The sequence below is a fragment of the Zootoca vivipara genome, chromosome 8 (genome assembly GCF_963506605.1).
Source record: "Zootoca vivipara chromosome 8, rZooViv1.1, whole genome shotgun sequence".
Classification (NCBI taxonomy): Eukaryota; Metazoa; Chordata; class Lepidosauria; order Squamata; family Lacertidae; genus Zootoca; species Zootoca vivipara.
This window is the reverse complement of record NC_083283.1, coordinates 66,642,054-66,661,715: the sequence shown is the minus strand read 5'-3', so window position 1 is coordinate 66,661,715 and position 19,662 is coordinate 66,642,054. Positions and strand designations below refer to the sequence as shown.

Genomic DNA, 19,662 nt, shown 5'->3' with positions numbered 1-19,662 from the left:
TTGAAATAAATAGCACCTTGGTGTAGTCCTTTAAGAGTACTTCTATAAGGCTAAATTACAGGAAAGTAGGATTTATACTAAACACCAGGAGAAATTTCTGTCCTTCAAAAAACCCCGTTTCAACTCAGAGATGTGTTGCCTTAGGCATCTGTACATACTGTCAAAGAAGTCTTTGTCAAGGTTGCCCCGAGTATTCATACTTTCCCAGTTAAGAGAATAATAATTGGGGGGGAAATAATTCTAAATTTGTGTCTCTCCAGTTTTGCACTAGCTATACTACTGGTATGATCAATGGGTATGCTATTGCTGATGCAAGATAGGCACAGAGATTTAAATAACTGCATTTAAAACTCTGCAAGCTTGCCTACATTGTATGACATATTTGAGCTGCGACTGGTTTTCTAATTGTAAATGCCTGGGGTTTTAAGGACACTATTGCAAACCCCTTGATCACCCCCAACTATATTTTCCCCTCCTAAGTCTACACCTTTTGTCAGTGAGGAAACACGTTGGTAGAGAATACCATTAATACTGAAGATCTCCCAGCATCTCATTGCTAAATGTTTTCTTAGTGCTGCGGAAAATTAAATTTGTGTGGCTTAAGCAGCCGCTTGGTAACAGTATACGGGTAGTTCACTTCTTCTGCATAACATGGCCTTAATTTAATACGCAATTTATTGTTCTGTTATACTCCTTCTCTCCCCCTCCTCCCCTAATTGTAGGTTCAGCAAGCTGAGGAGCCTTAACCTTTCCAGCAATCATTTAGGAGAGTTCCCATTGGCAGTCTGCAGCATTCCAACCTTGACTGAGCTCAATGTGTCCTGCAATGCACTCAGAAGTATTCCAGCAGCCGTCGGCGATATGAACAAGTAGGTACAGACGGCCAAGGGCAGCATGAACCCTGAGTGCACTGACTCCTCCCAGAGGGTTAGCCTGGGCCAACGATGCCTGAGTCATGGCAAAAGTGTGTGCTAAACGCCTAAGCTCAACTACATCTGTAATGGCCAGCAAAAGTATGATTCACTTCTTCACACACAGAGGACTTAAGCTGTGAAAAACTCTTGCACCTTCACGTGGGTCCAGAATATAGGCAATAATAATAATAATAATAATAATAATAATAATAATAATAATTGATTGATTGATTGATTGATTGATTGATTGATTGTACTCCATCCATCTGACTCAGTTGCCCCTGCCACTCTGGGTGGCTTCCAACAGGATATACAGTGGAACCTCAGTTTATGAACACCTCGGTTTACGAATTTTCGGTTTACGAACGCCGCGGACCCATCTGGAACGGATTAATTCACTTTCCATTACTTTCAATGGGAAAGTTCGCTTCAGTTTATGAACGCTTCAGTTTATGAACAGACCTCCAGAACCAATTACACCCATGCTTCGGGTTAAGTACACTTCAGGTTGAGTACTCCGTGGACCCGGCTGGAACGGATTAATCCACTTTCCATTACTTTCAATGGGAAAGTTCGCTTCAGTTTAGGAACGCTTCAGTTTATGAACAGACTTCTGGAACCAATTGTGTTCATAAACTGAGGTACCACTGTACAATACAAAAACACAACAGAGCACATTAGAAGCTTCCCAATACAGGGCTGCCCTCAGATGTCTTCTAAAAGTCATGTCGTTGTTTATCTGTTTGACATCAGATGGGAGGGTGTTCCATAGGGCAGGTGCCACTACCAGGAAGGCCCTCTGCCTAGTTCCCTGTAACCTCTCTTCTCACAACAGGGGAACTGCCAGACGGTCCTTTGGAGTTGCTGCAATAAAGAGTTGTTTTGGGGTTGGTTTTTTTTACTGCTGCTGTTGACAACCCTCTCTTCTCTTCAATAGTTTACAGACCTTCTTGTTGGATGGGAACTTCCTCCAGAGCCTTCCCGCTGAGTTGGAAAGGATGCCGCAGCTTAGCTACCTGGGTCTTTCTTTCAATGAATTCAGCGGCGTTCCCGAGGTATTAGAGAAGCTGCCTGCCATGGACAAACTCTGTATGTCTGGAAACTGCATGGAAACGCTCTGCTTGCAGGCGCTGAACAGAATGCCACACATCAAACATATAGATCTAAGGTACGTAACCTTGCGAGAGAACGGATGAAACTCAAGAGTGAAGATGGCTGTCCGCATCGTTTCAAGATATTGGCTATGACTCATCACAGATTTCATATGCAGATGCTGAACTTTCGAGCAAGGGTATTCAGTGCTAGGGGTGATGTTTGTTAAATATCTCTGCTTCTTTTTTCATGCAAGCGATCAAATTAAGAGTGACTTCCTCTACAATAAATGCAGGCTTGGCAGTGTTTAGTTGTCATATTATTACATTAGCCTGCAAAATCGAGAAATAGATTGTTTTAACCAACCAGAAATAATGACTCATCCTCATGCAAATACTGTTGACTTTGTATGTGAGGGATTCAATCCCTTACCTCAGGGGTAGGACCTGTGGGCCAGTTTTGGCCTGACAAAAGGTCCGGTTTGGCCCATGAGGCCATTTTCCCTAAACCATGCCTCTTTACCCATTAACTGATGTCACCAATGACATCTGATGGGTGGGGCCTTCTCTTCTCTCCGCCCTATCCAAACTGAATAGTTTTTTATTTTTTATTTAAAAAAAATACAACAATTAAAACAATGTATATACCATATAAAATTCTTAAAATGCTCATAGGTTTTGGCCATTGCCTGATAATTCCAAGTACAGCTGCAGGGAGATGCCTGTGTTTAAATGGGTTAAGGAGTTAGAGCAGGTTGAGGAGTTAACTTATGCATGCTAGAAGATGGCATATGGTGTAATCTAGGGATGAGAGCACTTAAAAAGAAAGAAAGAAACGCAGTCCTGGTCCTTCCAGAGCTTTCATTGCACCCCAAAGCATTTTTACTGATTGTGTGATTTAATCGATCTTGTCAGCTCAGCACTGAAAATAAAACTGAACTCTTCAGAGTGCAATGAAATTGTACAGGTGGCTGCTTTTTATAGATCACCTTTGTTTCTGCAGCAAGTCAAGGACTGGGCAGGACAAGTTCTCTTGACCTGCCTGTTATTTATAATATGTACATGTATGGGTTTGGGTGACCCACCCCCAATATAAAATACTGACCTATTGTATCACATCACCATCGTCAAGTTTTGGGATTTGTGTGGGATGTAAACTGTTATTATAATGCCTTGCCCAAATGGAGAACTTGGAATATGTGCAGAGCTTCATGTTTATAAATCCCTCTTCCCCACTTTTTTATCCTCCGAGGAATTTCAAGCAGTGCTTTAGTATATGAAGGTATTCATACATTATAGTGGAAGTCCTGAGTTTGCGGAATGTCACATTCCCATTTGAACATCTTCAATCCCAGAAGAATTTTGTGTATAAGCAAAATCTCAGAAATGCACCACTAAGTAGTAGCATCAACTTAAAGTAAGAGTTGCCAGCATACACTGGTGTATATCTCCCTCTTTGTCAGTCATATGCCATCAATTAATGTTGGCAGTGGTAAAGTGATCTGGGATTGTTGGCGTTCATGTGTGAATGTTGATGTTCGTTGCAGTTCGGAAAATGCATTTTTTCATTGGCCGGGATTATTCAGCGTACGTCCTGATTGCAGGAAGGATGCATGTGGTCAAGTTGAATGGGACCCCACTTTGGCTGCAACCATTTCAGAACTAATCAAAGCAGTATCAAGCTTCATTTTGCATAGGCACAACCTCCAGTAGCAAAACTGCAAAAATGATGATAAAAATGCAACATGTCAGTTTATGGAACTGCAGAGTTGGAAGGGCCCACAAGGATCATTTATTCCAACTCCTTGCAATACAGGAATCTTTCTCCCACCATGGGGCTCGAACCCTTGATCCTGAAGTTAAAGAGTCTCGTGCTCTACCAACTGAACTATCCCTCTGCATCCTCTAATGCCCCAGCGAAATGAGGGAGCAGTTCATGCTGTTTGCCTCACAACCTATTGGTGGTGAGGTGCAAGATTTTAAGCAAAAGGGTCTAGTGAATGACTTGGGGAGCACTTGAAGATGTAGCGTTACTTAAAACTAAACGTTGGAAGGGAGATCATTGGGGACCTCCATGTAAGTCACTACAGCTTTTCAGGAAATATAAAAACAGGGCCCATTTGAGCACCAGATTTTGGGCTTGTATTTTATTTTTGCTTGGGACACTGAGAAAATGATAGTTTTAGAGCGGGCATTCCAACCTCTTACTGACATATGCCCATCAACAGCACAATTCTTTCCCTCCCTCTCTTACTCCAGGTTAAACGTCATTAGGAGGTTGGTGGCAGACGGCGCTGATTTCCTACACCACGTCACCCAGCTCGATCTTCGGGACAATAAACTAGGCGAGCTCGACGCCACCATCTTCAACAACATTGAAATACTGCACTGTGAAAGAAACCAGCTGGTCAGCCTCAAAATCAGCGGATATATGCTTAAAGCTCTTTACGCCACTTCAAATGGTAAGTTCTCTTTGAAGGCAGTTCAGACAAGGACTAGGTGTTTTCTGGTCTGCTCATCTTACAGTGGATTTGCATGCTGTGTTTAGGTTCTGGATTCATCCAGCTCCTGGCACACAAGCACGATACAAACCATTTAGAGGACCACCATTCCAGTGTCAGTCAGAAATGAATAATAATGCATTTATACTGTGCATTTTAAACATTCAACTTACCTCACATATATGTTACTGAAATACTGGAGCGATTGGCCTGGACTTTCTGTGAAGATGACAACATACCATAGGTAACCGATAATTCCAATCCAAAGCCTGCTGCCTGTCTGACGACTACTGCAAAATTTAAGGTTTTTGGCCTCTCTAAACCACAGAGCCTAGGGCTTGCTGATCAGAAGGTCGGCAGTTCGAATCCCTGTGACGGGGTGAGCTCCCGTTGCTTGGTCCCAGCTCCTGCCAACCTAGCAGTTCGAAAGCACGTCAAAATGCAAGTAGATAAATAGGAACCGCTACAGCGGGAAGGTAAATGGTGTTTCCATGTGCTGCTCTGGTTTGCCAGAAGCGGCTTTGTCATGCTGGCCACATGACCTGGAAGCTATACGCCGGCTCCCTCGGCCAATAATGTGAGATGAGCGCGCAACCCCAGAGTCAGTCACGACTGGACCTAATGGTCAGGGGTCCCTTTACCTTTACATTGGTGTAAATTTACTCAACAATTATTTAGCATGCATTTAAGTTCCGTCACAGGCTATATTTTCACATTCCATTGCCATTTATCTCCAACCTTTAACATTCCTCCCCCCCCCTTAACACCCATGTGCATTTGTATGTGCATACAGTATATACATACTCTGCCTGAAAACTGAGGTTCACACTACATGCATCTGACGAATGCTTATGCTATATTAACATTTGTTAGTTTTTAAGGTGCCACATGCATTATTTCTTTTTTTTAAGTTTCCTTTGGACTTAATCATGACACATGTAACAGGAAAGCCTATTGTCCCTTGCTCTGGTTTTCAGATTGGGCTAAGCATTTTCTGCAGCGAGAACAACCCTAGGGCCAGGAAAAGCCAAAAAAGTCCACTTGTATAAATTATGCAAATAAAGTGGATTTGCACAACTGTCTTTTGCATAAAGCTGTTTCTGCTGAGCATAGGACCTTGAGGTCTTCTCTCTCTGCTGGAAGTACTGAAGAATTGATTGAAGTAGGCAGCTGAGCTCAGTGAATTATGAACTGGCAGCAGTAGCTCTCATTCTTCTGCCATCTCCCACCTCTGGACTGCAGATAGGCCCTAAGTTCATGGTGCTTAATTTGATGTGTAACCTTTTAGCTCTTTTTGATTAAAAAAAGAGAGAGAGAGAAAAGACCGTCCTAAATTTCTCTGTGCATAGTTGAGCAGTGGCATGGGTTTCAGAAATTGGCAGCAAAATCCAAGCATTGCCAAACCGTTGTTTCAATGGATACCTGGACTGATGAACCTTGTAATTGTAGGATTAGGCTTTGTTAGCTCTGTGCATAAAAATGGATATGGGCTGCTAATCATGAGTTGAAGGATTTAATGTAAGGTCAAGAGGGTGATAGGATAGACTTCTTGTCTACAAATGAAAGGCAGTGCAATGAAATGCTGCTGGTGATGTTGTGTGAAGAATGGCCTTGGGAAATGATTGGGTGAGGAATCATTGATTTACCATAAGCCTAGTTCTCACTCAGGAGATAAACCTATGTCTGGGTTGTATTGCTGCAGATGGGGTTGGGCGGTGATTGAATGCTGCTCTATACCATGAAAAGTGTAAAAAATTCTCCCCGCAGAATACTAGATGTTGGGAAGAGGATTTAACTAACTATTGATGTGGATGTTTTCTGTGTGGATGTTGTGTGTGTGTGTGTGTGTGTGTGTGTGTGTGTGTGTGTGTGGGGTGAATTCTTCGATCGTGGATTTCTCTCCCTGCCTCCTGGCAGTCTGAAGTGGTACATCACAAACACACGAATCAAACCTTTAAAATGTCTTAGTCCTGGGGATAAAAATATTCCTTGGGCTCTCAGATTTTGTAACTTACTGGACTTGCGGTTCAGATCACAGAACTGATTTGAGACTGCATTTTAGGAAGCAGCAGCATGGGTTCCGGTTTCCGCCTGCAGGAATGGCGGACCTGTTTTCCATCTCTCTGACCTTCGTAAGGAATTTGGCGGTTGCTAGGGGAGTAAATGGCAACCCCCTACCCTCTCCGGGGGTTACGGAGAGGGGCCGCTGGCCCGCGATGCCCCCAGACCCACTCCGACTGTTTTTGGAGTGGGGGGAGCTTGGGCTGAGCACTTACGACGGCCAGGACTCCCGGACGCTAATCTGCATGGCGGGGATTTCCATGGTTAAAGAAGATAATTAGGCTTAAATTTATGGACATACTTCAGAAGGAGGGGAAGAAGCGCTGTTTACTGCTGAGAATTTTATGCTGCTGAGCGAGAGGAGTCAAAGAATGTACGGCATCTGGAAGAAGGATTGATGGGGACGGAGCGATAAGGGAAGCAAGTTTTTATTTTTTCTTCATATTGTTGCCTCGTATCTTCCCGGACGCGATGTCCTGGCTTGTTTGGAGTGAAAGAGAAGCAAAAGACTGTGTGAGTTGAACTCTATAGCTGTTGTTACTGAGCATATTTCTTAAAGATGTGAAGTTGCCGATGAGAAAAGCCCCCCCCTAGTCAGACGGAAGGAGTCCTGGACGCGTTCGGAGGATTTATGAGCTGTGACGCACTTTAAATTGGAGCAGCGACCTGAAGCTAAGTTCAGCTATAGGGCAAGGAGATCCATTAATTTACCAAGAGTTCATGGTTGGATGTTTGGGTCTCCTGCCTGAAAAAGCTGTAAATTCTATAAAGATAAATAAATCGTAAATCTTCATGGCTATGAGAGAAAATGAAAGTGATTTGAGCCTTTTAAGATGGCGCTGCTACTCCGTCGCAACAGGGAGCTCCACTAAGAAGATTTATGGGGAGGCTGGACTGATTAACTCACACAGGAGAAAGAACATCTGTGAAACTTCGTTTGACATTTATCTCAGCAGCTGGAACAATTGGATGAAAGTGGAAAACATCTAGGTGACTGTAAGGGGAAGATTTGGAATATTATGAGCTTGGAGGACGATTTGAACTTTAGAAATAAGACGGCAGTGGACAGTTGCGAGGAATTCCCAATTTCTTGAAGCATGGGAACCCAAAAATAAATTATTTAGATGATTTGGCATAACATTCGGTTTGATTGATATATATATGTGTATAATTTGAAATATTGAATGTGATATAATTGGTTTTAATTGGAAAATTAATAAAAATATTTTTTTTAAAAAAAAAAAAAGGAAGCAGCAGCATGAGGAAAACTTTCCTAAATAACAGAGAACTATAACAGAAGGGACACGGGTGGCGCTGTGGTCTAAACCACAGAGCCTAGGGTTTGCCGATCAGAAGGTCGGTGGTTCGAATCCCCGCGACAGAGTGAGCTCCCGTTGCTCATTCCCAGCTCCTTCCCACCTAGCAGTCCGAAAGCAAGTAGATAAATAGGTACCGCTCTGGTGGGAAGGTAAACGGCGTTTCTGTGTGCTGCTCTGGTTCGCCATGTGCGGCCACATGACCAGGAAGCTGCCTGCGGACAAACGCCGGCTCCCTTGGCCTATAGAGCGAGATGAGCACCGCAACCCTAGAGTCATTCACAACTGGACTTAATTGTCAGGGATCCCTTTACCTTTATCTGTTGAAAGCTAAGGAGAAATGGAAGAAACCACTATCTGGTGTATAGTGCTACCTTGGTAATAAAGCGGCTTGCCTCCCGAACAAATCTGCTCCCGAATGCCGTAAACCTGGAAGTAAGTGTTCCAGGTTGTGAACGTTTTTCGGAAGCTGAACATCCAACACAGCTTCCGCTTGAGTGCAGGAAGCTCCTGCAGGCAATCAGAAGCCGCACCTTGGTTTTTGAACGGTTTCAGGATTTGAATGGACTCCCAGAACAGATTCAGTTTGAGAACCAAGGTACCACTGTACTATGTCTATTGAAGACCCCTTTAAGCCATATTAAATATTCCTTATTGTGTGCGATGTACAGCTTGCATGATGGGGAAACAACAAACCTGGGAAGTAGGAAGTAGTGCATTATTTTCAATGCTAGTTTTTCTTTGTTTCTGGTATATATTAATTGTGTTCCTTTCACAGAACTTGTTCACCTTGATGTGTATCCAGTTCCGAACTATCTGACCTACATGGATGTTTCTAGGTAAGCCCTAATACACCTTTTTGAAAATACGGTGCTAGCATTGCTGAAACAAAAATTCCTGTAGCCTTGCTAAGAGGGCGTGTAGAGACACACAAGTAGCTGGGGTTACTGTTCAGGATTGATCCATTAGTTTGCATGAGCTTTCCTTATTTATTCTCTCCTCCCTCCTTCCATCTTCTACTGTAGTTCGGCATTACATGTAACGGTTGCCAACCTAAGATGAAATAAGGCTGTGGCATTCTGAAACCCATTTTAAAATCCCACAGCCTGTTGCTGGTCTCTGGACTTTGGTTAATTTTCTTTCTGTGTCTTCCCACAGAGAGCTTGGAACAAGGGAATCTTCCCCTCTCCCCCCCCCCCCCGATTAGCTGCTGTGTGCATGCTTGCGCACGCTAGAATTTTATTCACTTAAAATTAAAATTTTGTTTATTTCTATTGGTCTGTCAAAATGTGTGTTGAAATGTCAAGACTCCATTTATTCCGATTTGACTTCTACAAATCGATGTGTTCATTCTGAGGTTAATAATAATAATAATAATAATCTGATGAGTGTTTTCTGGGTCTTAAAAGACACAGCCAAATACATCTGGCTAAGTTTGTGAGTGTGTTTCAGACACACTGCAGCATTGGACCTGAGTTATTTTTCAAATTACACTGCGGAGCAAATCTTTAAGCACACTAGTAAAATAGCCCTAACTTAAAGGCCTTGGCTTATGTGCGGACTCTCCCTTGAATCACAGTGCTTAATCCAGGCATAGGCAAACTCAGCTGTCCAAAGGTTTTAGGACTACAATTCCCACCATCCCTGACCACTGGTCCTGTTAGCTACGGATGATGGGAGTTGTAGTCCCAAAACATCTGGATGTCCAAGTCTGCCTATGCCTGGCTTAATCTGTAGCTCTGAGGGAAATCCCCTTACAAACAATAATGTATGACCCTAAGGTTGGGTTGTTAAAACAAATCTGCGGGGACAGGAAGATGTTGTAGGATGGGAGAAGAAGATGCATTGAATGGATTTGCTCCCATTGCATACTCATGTGCTTTGGTTTTGCTTGGTACCTCGGTCCCCTTCCCTCCTGCGAAACATCTGCTGAGGGCACTTGCACAAACACAGCTAGATTTTAAAAAAGAGAGAAGTTTTCCGATTCCATGCATGCGATGCTGTTTCTGATGCCTGCAAGAGCCTGCACGCTAGGATTAAAACAACGTGATTCTAAGCAGAGGAGGTCATTTGCGTTTTTGAGCATTGTTGTGGATGGCTTTTTTTGTTTTGTTTTTAAAAGAGCACCAGACCTTGAGTTGTCCTAAAGAGCGAAGCGACTGTTTTGTCTAAACAAGAGCACCAAAGAGACAAGGGTGTTGCCTGAGGGTGCTGCCAGTGACTTGAAGCATACAAGTGCATGAGTCAATGTATTTGCGTGCCAGAATCTCATCAGTATGTGCGCATGGATAAGTAATTTATTAGAAAAAGCAGTGTGTCCTCCCCCCCCACCCCCACCGTTATTTCCACAAGTCATCGTAATGAGGAATATTTGACTTCCCAATATCTGAGGCTAGCTATGTTGACAGCTTGTTTTCATAACAAGATTATATATTCACTTGCTTTTCTCATATCTTTGATTAACATGGCATTTATTGCACAACCCCAAAATGTGAATGATGTACTATTTGTCTTCCTGCAAATACTTTCAGCTTAAAGCTGTGTTAGGGGTGAGTAAAGCCTTTAAAAAAAACACCCTTACAGTATTTTCCAAGCTGGTATTCTACTGGAAATGTACTCAGTTCACTATAAGCAAAGCAGTGTTGATAGTGTAAAGGACAGAGCAGGACAGAGCTGCAAGCCAGCATTTTGTGTAAACTTCCCCTGGGCTGAATAAGAAAATAGCTAAATATCCTGCTCCATTGCCATCTTTAAAACCCACCAAAAAAAAAAAGGGATCCATACAGCAGGATATATTTGTGGGCACAAACTTTCATTTGTAGAATAAATATTGGTAATGGAGGAATACGGTTCTTGGGAGTTCTCCTGTATCTGGTTGAATTGCCACTGAACCTGTTTCCTTTGTCTAAACTCTAGTTCTTGTGATAATGCCACCTATGAAGTTTCTGTGCAGAGTGGTTTGGAATTTTGGTACACACACTCTTTGTGCTGTAAAAAATCTTTGAAGACAAGATTGATCTATAAGTGCAGGGCCAGTTGATGGAGAACCCTCCATAGGTGGTTAGATTGCAATTCCCATCATCCCTGACCAGGCATCCCCTAACTTCGGCCCTCCAGATGTTTTGGCCTACAACTCCCATGATCCCTAGCTAACAGGACCAGTGGTCAGGGATGATGGGAATTGTAGCCCAAAACATCTGGAGGGCCGAAGTTTGGGGATGCCTGTCCCTCACCATTGGCCATGCTGGCTGCTGGTTGTAGGAGTCGAACAACATCTGGCTGCCTCCAGTTGGCTACATCTGAATTTAATGAGCATTCAAAAAAGTGCACTGGCTAATCCTAAATATACACAATGGAAACATAGGCGAGCGTGTAAGAAAAGCTACACTTTTAGAAGACATCTGTTTAGGGAAGCTTTTAATATTTAATAGATTATTGCATTTTAATGTTCTGTTCTGTTGGAAGCCGCCCAGAGTGGTTGGGGAAACTCAGCCAGATGGGCGGGGTATATATAAAATATTATTATTATTATTATTATTATTATTATTATTATTATTATTATGAAAGGAAGCACATTGCTGCTGTTCCAGTTGCCGTTAGCATTTTCTACAGCGTTCATTGGCTTTTGCTTCCTGCTCCCAAGCAAAGCAAAGTGCTATTGCCACATGTTATGTTAGATGCGGCTGTGATGCTCATGATCAACAATAAGCTCCTGTTGTTGAACTGCATGACATCATTTTGCAGATTGTGGGTTGAGAATTGTGAAACCTTGATTTGTATGGCAAACTCCATCGCAAGATGAGTAGCTGGGTTGAAACAACAGACGATTATGTCTGGCCCAGTGTTGGACAAATTGCATTTGCAGCCCCAAACATTTCATTGCATTGCCTATCCTGGTTTAAAACACGTATGCTAGTTTTTCCATACCTCTTAACCTGTTTGTTTGTTGCTTCCCTTGTGCAGAAACCACCTCGAGAGCCTCCCTGAATGGGTCTGTGATAGCAGGAAGCTGGAAGTTCTGGATCTGGGCCACAATCAAATATGTGAACTGCCTGCCCGGTGAGTCTTGCAGACATAGTTACACAAGTAGGAACAGGACGCACAATTCAGAGACAATTGCTGAATCAGTGTTTAGCTTGTTTCGGTTACAGATGGACGGGTATTTTGTTTTTACCTTCTGTTTGATGTTTTTCAACCTCACAGGGTGCCATTGTGTTGTAAGCTGCAACACAGCCTCTCTTCTTCTTCTTCTTCTTCTTCTTCTTCTTCTTCTTCTTCTTCTTCTTCTTCTTCTTCTTCTTCTTCTTCTTCTTCTTCTTCTTCTTCTCCTCCTCCTCCTCCTCCTCCTCCTCCTCCTCCTCCTCCTCCTCCTCCTCCTCCTCCTCCTCCTCCTCCTCCTCCTCTTTAATCCGGACAAAACCGAAACACCCAACTCCTTTAATTTGCAGACAGACGTTCTAAGGCTGTTCAGCATCGTGATGCCTGGCTTCTTAAATAAATGTTAAAGTAGTTATTCTCAGTAGTCAAAAAACCTTTCGAATCTCAACGGTGTGATTGGAATAAGGGACCATGACTTAGTGGTAGAAGATCTACAGAATCTTCTGGTAGGGCTAGGAGGGATTGAAAGCTGTGAAATCCACTGCTATTTGGTGTCAACACAACTGAACTAGATGAGCAAATGGTCTCACCTGGTATGAGGCAGTTTCCTAGGAACCTGCGCTGTGGCTACATGGCGCAAACAGAATCTCTGCCTCACCTCCAACAAACAAATAAACAAACAAACAAACACCTAATAGGTGTAATACCGTAATGCTGGTGGTCAACAAAAGAGGTTTAAAGACTGTCTCAAGGCAAATCTTAAAAAATGTAGTATAAACACTGACAACTGGGAAACACTGGCCTGCGAGCGCTCCAGTTGGAGAACAGCCTTTACCAAAGGTGACATAGGCTTTGAAGAAACTCGATCTCAGGACGCAATACATGTTAAGAGGAATGCATGCTTGGCAAATCCACTCCCGCCTGGAAACCAATGTCTCTACTGTGGAAGGTTGTGTGGATCCAGAATTTGCCTCCACAGTCACTTACGGACCCATTGTTAAAACCGTGTTTATGGAAGACAATCTTACTCGGCTACGAGTGATTGCCAAAGAAGAAGAAGAAATACCGTCCAAAACCTGTTTGAAGTCCATATTGTGACAACAGTTTCATAGTTTTTGAGCAGGCAATATATTGTGAATCAAATGTGTGTCTGTGTGTTCGCGCTATGCAAAAATCACACCACGGGAAAAACAGTGAAGCCAGCCCGTATCTCTGCATAGCTCCATCTTTATTTCAGACATTGTGATATATCAGCATAATCACAAAGTTTAGCTGGTAGTATACTACAAAGCTGAAAACTAGATATCGCCCAGCTCTAACGCCTAACAATGTTTTTAAAAAAGGATTGGATGGCAGATGGAGCAATAAAGACAACTGGTCACCACACAAGAGGATTTAGTACCGAAGCGCTTCGTGTGTAAACATGTTGAAAAAGTAGAGATGAGAAAATGCAAATGGTTGTTGTTAGAGAGGAAAATGTGGATTCAAGGCTGAAAAAGGCAAGATGGAAAGCATTAGGTTAAAGGCCTTGTGGGGTGTTATGGTATTGTTTAAATGTTTTGGATTATCACTTATAATCACTAAGGAGTGCAGCTAATGTTATGTTGGTTAGGTTTCCAGTATGTAAGAACACTTTGCTCTCTTTGGTGGTTTTTGTTATGGCTGTGGCAGCAGTTGCTTGAACTGGAAGGACTTTGAATGATCTAAAACTACAGTTTTAAAAAAGTTCAGGGACCATTTTTATTTTGTAGCTGGCCCAGCATCTCTGCATACATTTGCTTAGACCCAGCTCCCCCAAACTGGTGACCTTCCAGATGCTATCAAAGTCCAGCTCCCATCAGCATGACCAGTGGTCAGGAATGTTTACAAATCTAATAAATAATGATGTTGATGTTGATGATGATGATGTTTGGAGCTAGGAATCCAACGACTAGCCTAGGGAAGGCTGGCATAGTTTATGCAATTGGTTATGTTTCTGTTGGTCAAAAAAGAAAAGAAAAAAAAGAACACTAACTGCTTCCACTTCCCTGGGCTTCCGAGTTTTCACCAGGTATTGCTCGCATGCTTCCAAGACTTTTTCTAAGGGGTAGGAGCTGTCCTTGTTAACCAAGCAAAATAAACTTGGAGTAGTGAGTTGAGTACTATGCTCTTGGTTCGCACAATGATTGTAGAAAGGGGGGGGATGCAGGATACAAGCAGAGTTGACTAAGCACTAGTGTGTGGGTGCTTGAGCAGTTCTGAATAATTTCTGCTTACTAGAATAGCAGATACTATTTTCATCTCAGCATGTGAAGCTGCCTTACGCAGAAGGTCGGCCACTGGTCCATCTTGCCCACGTATCCTCCGATGGGCAACAACTCCAGGGTCTCAGGCAGGAGAAGTCTTCCTCCTCACCTGCTAGAAAAGCCAGAGAATGAACCCGAAAAGTTCTTCATGGGAAGTGTGTGTTTTTCCAATGAACTGTAGTCCCTCTGCACAAATCTACAAAACACAAAGGTGTAAGAGCGAAGTTATAACCCCCCCACACACACACACTTTGGGGTGCAGTCATAGTCATCTTTTTTTAATGCCTCCTGTGAGCGTTTAACAAGGCTTCTTAATTTTTATATACTTTATTGATGAAGGTCTTGAATTGCAGGTGTGATCATAGCAACAGCCTTGTCCCCTCCTCGCTCCATAAAGAGCTGATTCATAAAGTGGTCTTCTCTACAGCTTAACAACATGCTCCTATAGTTTTGATGCCTGCCACCCCCCCCCCCAAAATGGGTAAAGTTTATGCTGTTGACAACTCTGCAGGCAAGAGAGACAACCCCCTCCTTCAAGTTAAGCTCCAGCAAATTCCCAACAGTGCATTAAAAGGGAAAGTGCACAAACGTTTGTTTCAGTGCTAGATTGGGCACGCTACCAAGAGAAAGTGAGAGGGAGCAACAAACTTGGCAACCACACCCACTCATGTGCTGTCTTTAACAAGTGAAGTAGAGGTTGTTGCCTTAACGTCCTCAGCTGTGCGATGCAGCCCAGTCGTCATCCTGAGATAACTGCGAATGATGGCCCTTGCGCAGATTATCTGACAGCATCCACCAAGGGAAAACAATGTCTTATTGATTTGCTTTGCAACGATGGCCCCGGTGACCTGTAGTTTGTGGCCTGATGATGACAATGGGTGGATCTGATTTGTAAGGGAGAAGTGCGAAAAGGCATGGGTTTGGGTGGGGAGGAGGGCTTGGGTGGTGGTGGTGTGTGTGTCATTTCTAATACGTAAACGGGCGGAGGAGGCATCTGCAGTGCTGAGTAAATTGTGAATCTTTGATTGAAAGAAGGGTCAACCGTGGGGCATGGGCGCCTTCTGATTAAAACATACAGATGCAGCCACAGGGAGAACAAGGCAGGTGGCAGACGAGAATAAATCTCCCATCTTCAGCAAGATATATCCCTCCCCATCCCTCAAAAGATCACCTGATTCAAAATCAGAGCTTGAGAATTTTTTTTTTTAAAAAAAAGCAGATTCATGGGGTGGCTTCGATTTCCAGCTCTAAATTTGTTTAGTTCAATTGGCTTTTCAAAAGCCACATTGCCCATTAATGTGTCTTATAAAGCATCTCTTTCTTTATCTCCCTCCCCCTCCTCTATGTGGAAACAGAACGGTTGGCCACCCCTAGCATGTAAAACGCTCAAGACAGTAAAGCGGATTAGATAAATTTCATTCCCTGTAGAACTGGAAGGAAGCTTTATGTTAGTCTAGTATTAAAAAGGGGAGGGGGGAGGAGGGGAGGGGAAGAATTTGGATGAGGAGAGGAAGAATATCAGAAGATGTTGAGTCATTTTTGGTTGAGGGGAAATATTGGATGAGCAGTATTTTAGGAACTGATTCTCCCTGGGTGGTTTTTCCCCCCCACACACAGAAAGAGACTTTGACAAAACAGCACTTTCAAACAAGTGGCGCTGCTCAGGGGTTGTGAATGAGAAGTGTTTCGCACACCACACAGCCACAAACTCAGGTTTCCTCACAGAGTACGTTCAGAAGAGAGCCAAAGCCTAGCTCTCTTGTCTACAGTACTGTATTATATTTTGAGGGGTGTGCCTAAGGTGTTTTAAGTGTACATTTCAGAACAAACTCAGATCTGTAATTAAGGTCTTGGGTCATTTCAAGAAACCCTAGTTTAAAATAGCCACAATCTGGCCTAGTTCAGACACACTGACAAAGCAAATGCTTCCCCTCGCTTCTGGCGTGGATGCAAGGAAGGGAGAAGGGAAAGTGTGCAAGCCTGAGGCTCCTTTCTGTAATACCAAACCACGGTTTAATGTTACGTCTGAACCAGGCCATTGTGTTCCAGGAAACCATAGTTTAAACTAACCATTTCTTGTTCGAGTGTTATGACAAACCGTGATTAGTTTAACCAGAAAGCGGATGCTGTGCCTAGGCTTCTGGTCCACGAAGAGGCCCTGAGAGGACTGTACCACAAGTCTTGGTAATGTTTCATTTACTGTTTGTTTCTTTCTCCACCCACCCCCAGGTTATTTTGCAATATCAGCTTGCGGAAGTTACTCGCAGGACACAATCAATTAGCCAGGCTACCAGAGAGAATCGAACGGACGCATGTCGAGGTCTTGGACGTGCAACACAACCTGCTTACAGAGCTGCCATCTAATTTGCTGTTGAAAGCTGACAGGTAAGCAGAAAGCAAAAGTGGGGTGTGTGTGTGTGGCCTTCCCTACCTTCTTTAGGTATCTCTTCTCTGCCTTCCAACAAATTTTGTGTGACTGCCCATTCAGTTGAAATCCTATTGCAAATTTCTCAAGTGTTGAGGCAATGAGAATTTCCAAGCTGTTTGGCATTCTCAATCTGTCTTGGTCACATAATTAGTTGATGAGCTTACCGCTTCCTTCTTTTCCCCCCTCTCCCCACCCCATTTTCTGAAGTCATAGCTTCCAGCCCTAAAGTTATGGCACTCCAGAGTGACCAGTCTTCTGACTCCACATAAGGTTACCTTGCCTTTCTATCTGAGAGCCATCTGTGACGGGAGCAGATGCTCTTGTCTAATCCATTCAAATTGAAATTATTCTTCCTGTGGTTCCAAGGTTTAGAAGGGGGTGTATTAGCTTTTTTTATTAAAAAAAATGAAATATATTGTTTCAAAGCATTTCAGACGTGTCTCAACAAACTTTTTGTGTGTGTAAAACTAACTTTGAGCTAAAATCCAAAATAATGTCCAGTAGCTTTTCATTGGCTGGTTTTCTTCAAGAGAGAATGAGTTTTCCTTCCTTGAAGTTATACTTGAAAGTTTCCACCGATCATGCGTTGCAATAGAGTGTGTTTGGAATACCAGCACTTGTTCTCCCTAGGGTCAGTACATTTTAAGTTTTGTTTCTTGCAGAGTGTCTTAATTCTTGGACCTGTTGCCATTGGCTGTGGGTATACTGGTTTGGCTTTTAATTTTTGAGCACTGCCAGGAATCTTGGTCAAAGGTGCTTCATGTTACTGGGTGGACGTCCACTGGATTTTTTTCTTTGTTTTTGGGGGGTGAGGGGAGTGGAGAGTGCTAAAACACTGGAAAGTGGGAGCAGACTATTCCTCTCAAGAAAGCAAAAATAGGAGACATTTTTGTGTCCTAGCTGAGGTTTGACAAATGGCCTTGAAACGATGAAAAGCAAGCTGGGAGTCCAGGGATTGTGGTTCATTCCCAGCAAGCGCCTGACCCCGGGTTTCAAAGCATGCATGGGAAACTTCAGGTTTTCTTTTGGTTACACCAGGCATCCCCAAACTTCGGCCCTCCAGATGTTTTGGACTACAATTCCCATCTTCCTCGACCACTGGTCCTCTTAGCTAGGGATCATGGGAGTTGTAGGCCAAAAACATCTGGAGGGCTGCAGTTTGGGGATGCCTGGGTTACACAGTCTCTTTGACTAGATATTGTACTCTGGAAATCCCCAGGGCTCATGCCACATCCTTGATGAAAATTGAGATCTCCTTTATCAGTGATCTGAGAGAGAACATCATGAGCCTTCAGCTCCTTGATTTTTGAGACTGGGACTCATCTTTTGAGATTTCAAAGGAATGGCAGAAATCCAGTTGGTACTTTATTATTTTTCTTCTTCTTTGCCAATTATGCTGGTATGAGAGCATCACATGGTTCCATTAGCAAAAAAATGGAAATGTGAAGGAAGTACAACTCAGTGGAGGGACCTACAATATTTGTCCAGATTGAAAAGAACTGCTTGTGGCAGATCAGGTGTTTGTGGATCAGAGGACACATATTCAAGCCCAATGTTTTGGGGCACCAACTAATTTATACAGTGGTATCTTGGTTTTCGAACATAATCCATTCCGGAAGACCGTTCCACTTCCGAAACGTTCAAAAACTGAGGTGCAAAGGGCGGCCTGCCTATTCAATAGAGAAAGTGAAAAACAACAGATACACACAGCGACAGCTGTTCGACTTCTGAGGCGCATTTGAAAAATGAAAGCATTTACTTCCGGGTTTTCAGCTTTTGAAAACCGAAACATTCGGCAATGGAGGCACCCGAAAACTGGGATACCACTGTACTCAGAGTAGTATAGCTAGTCTATTAATTCTCTGAGTATTGGCTAGTCTGCTATACTCCTAGTAGTATAGCCAGTCTATTAATTGCAGTGGGTGTACTCTGACCTAGCATTTATTTATTTAACAAAATGTACAAACTGCTTGATTGCTATAAAATGATCACTAAAAACATTTAAACGTAATTAAAATTCACATTTTTTTAAAAAAAAAAGATTAAAATGCACCAACATCTATGCACCTGGATAGGCTTGCCTAAACTAAAACGTTTTAAGCAGATACAAAATGGAGGGAAGTTGCCTCCCTGTTGTCAGTGGGCAGGGAGTTGCAAAGCTTAGGTGCTGCCCCATTAAAAGATTGATTTCTTACAACTATGGAACCCGTGGTAACAACACCAGCTCTATAGCTCAGTGCGATCAAGTGGGCAGAAATGGGGCAAGGTTGACCCCCAAAACAAACTGGTCCCAAGCCATTAAGATTTCCATGCCAATAGTAACACCTTGAACTTGGCCCGCTATTAAAGCTGAGGGGTTTGGATCTTAAGTTTTCCATTTTCCAGCCTACTTTTTACTGGGGCTGCGAAGGAGGGGGGTGGCGGCGGTTGGATTTTAATCGGGCCAATATTTATAGCTTCCAAATGACTTGCCGCTTGTCACAGGCTGAACTCAAGGTAGCGTAATTGCAACATCTCCCTCTGTTCTTGCCTTATGAAATTTTCATCTCTCTCCGTGTCTGTCACTTGGAATATATCTCTAGTGTCGCTTGTTTTAACGTCTGACTTTTAAAAATGCCTCACAATTTGGAACCTGTTCTTTGGTCCCGTCCCATCCCCGTCCCCCCCAGTTAAAGACATAAAGGCCCACAATAATCTTTGACTCATACACAAACGTTTCACTGCGTCTTAGTGTTCATCTCCATCATTCCCAGCCGCAGTCCCATGGCAACCATAATCTTTGTGTGGTCCTCTTTAAGATGCTTCACCCCGACATGGATAAATAATTGTCTTCCGAATGCTTTCGAAGGCACTGGAATGTGTTCAGGTTGGTCTCAGTCATTTGGCAGAGACGTCTTCTGTGCTAGGAAGGAGAACTTAACTTGACCCAACTAGACTCAGTGGGGAGCGACAGATAATCAATTGGGTT

General features: G+C 43.1%; 1 protein-coding gene across 1 annotated transcript in view; it reads left to right on the top strand.

The window, feature by feature from the left end:
* Positions 1–19,662, top strand: part of PHLPP1 (PH domain and leucine rich repeat protein phosphatase 1) — a 157,664-nt gene that overhangs the window by 113,351 nt on the left and 24,651 nt on the right. The window contains exons 5-10 of the mRNA XM_035125524.2: positions 723–869; positions 1,852–2,082; positions 4,265–4,467; positions 8,662–8,722; positions 11,847–11,942; positions 16,496–16,651. Of these exons, the coding sequence (XP_034981415.2) occupies positions 723–869; positions 1,852–2,082; positions 4,265–4,467; positions 8,662–8,722; positions 11,847–11,942; positions 16,496–16,651 (894 nt within the window). The remainder of the gene's footprint in view (positions 1–722; positions 870–1,851; positions 2,083–4,264; positions 4,468–8,661; positions 8,723–11,846; positions 11,943–16,495; positions 16,652–19,662) is intronic.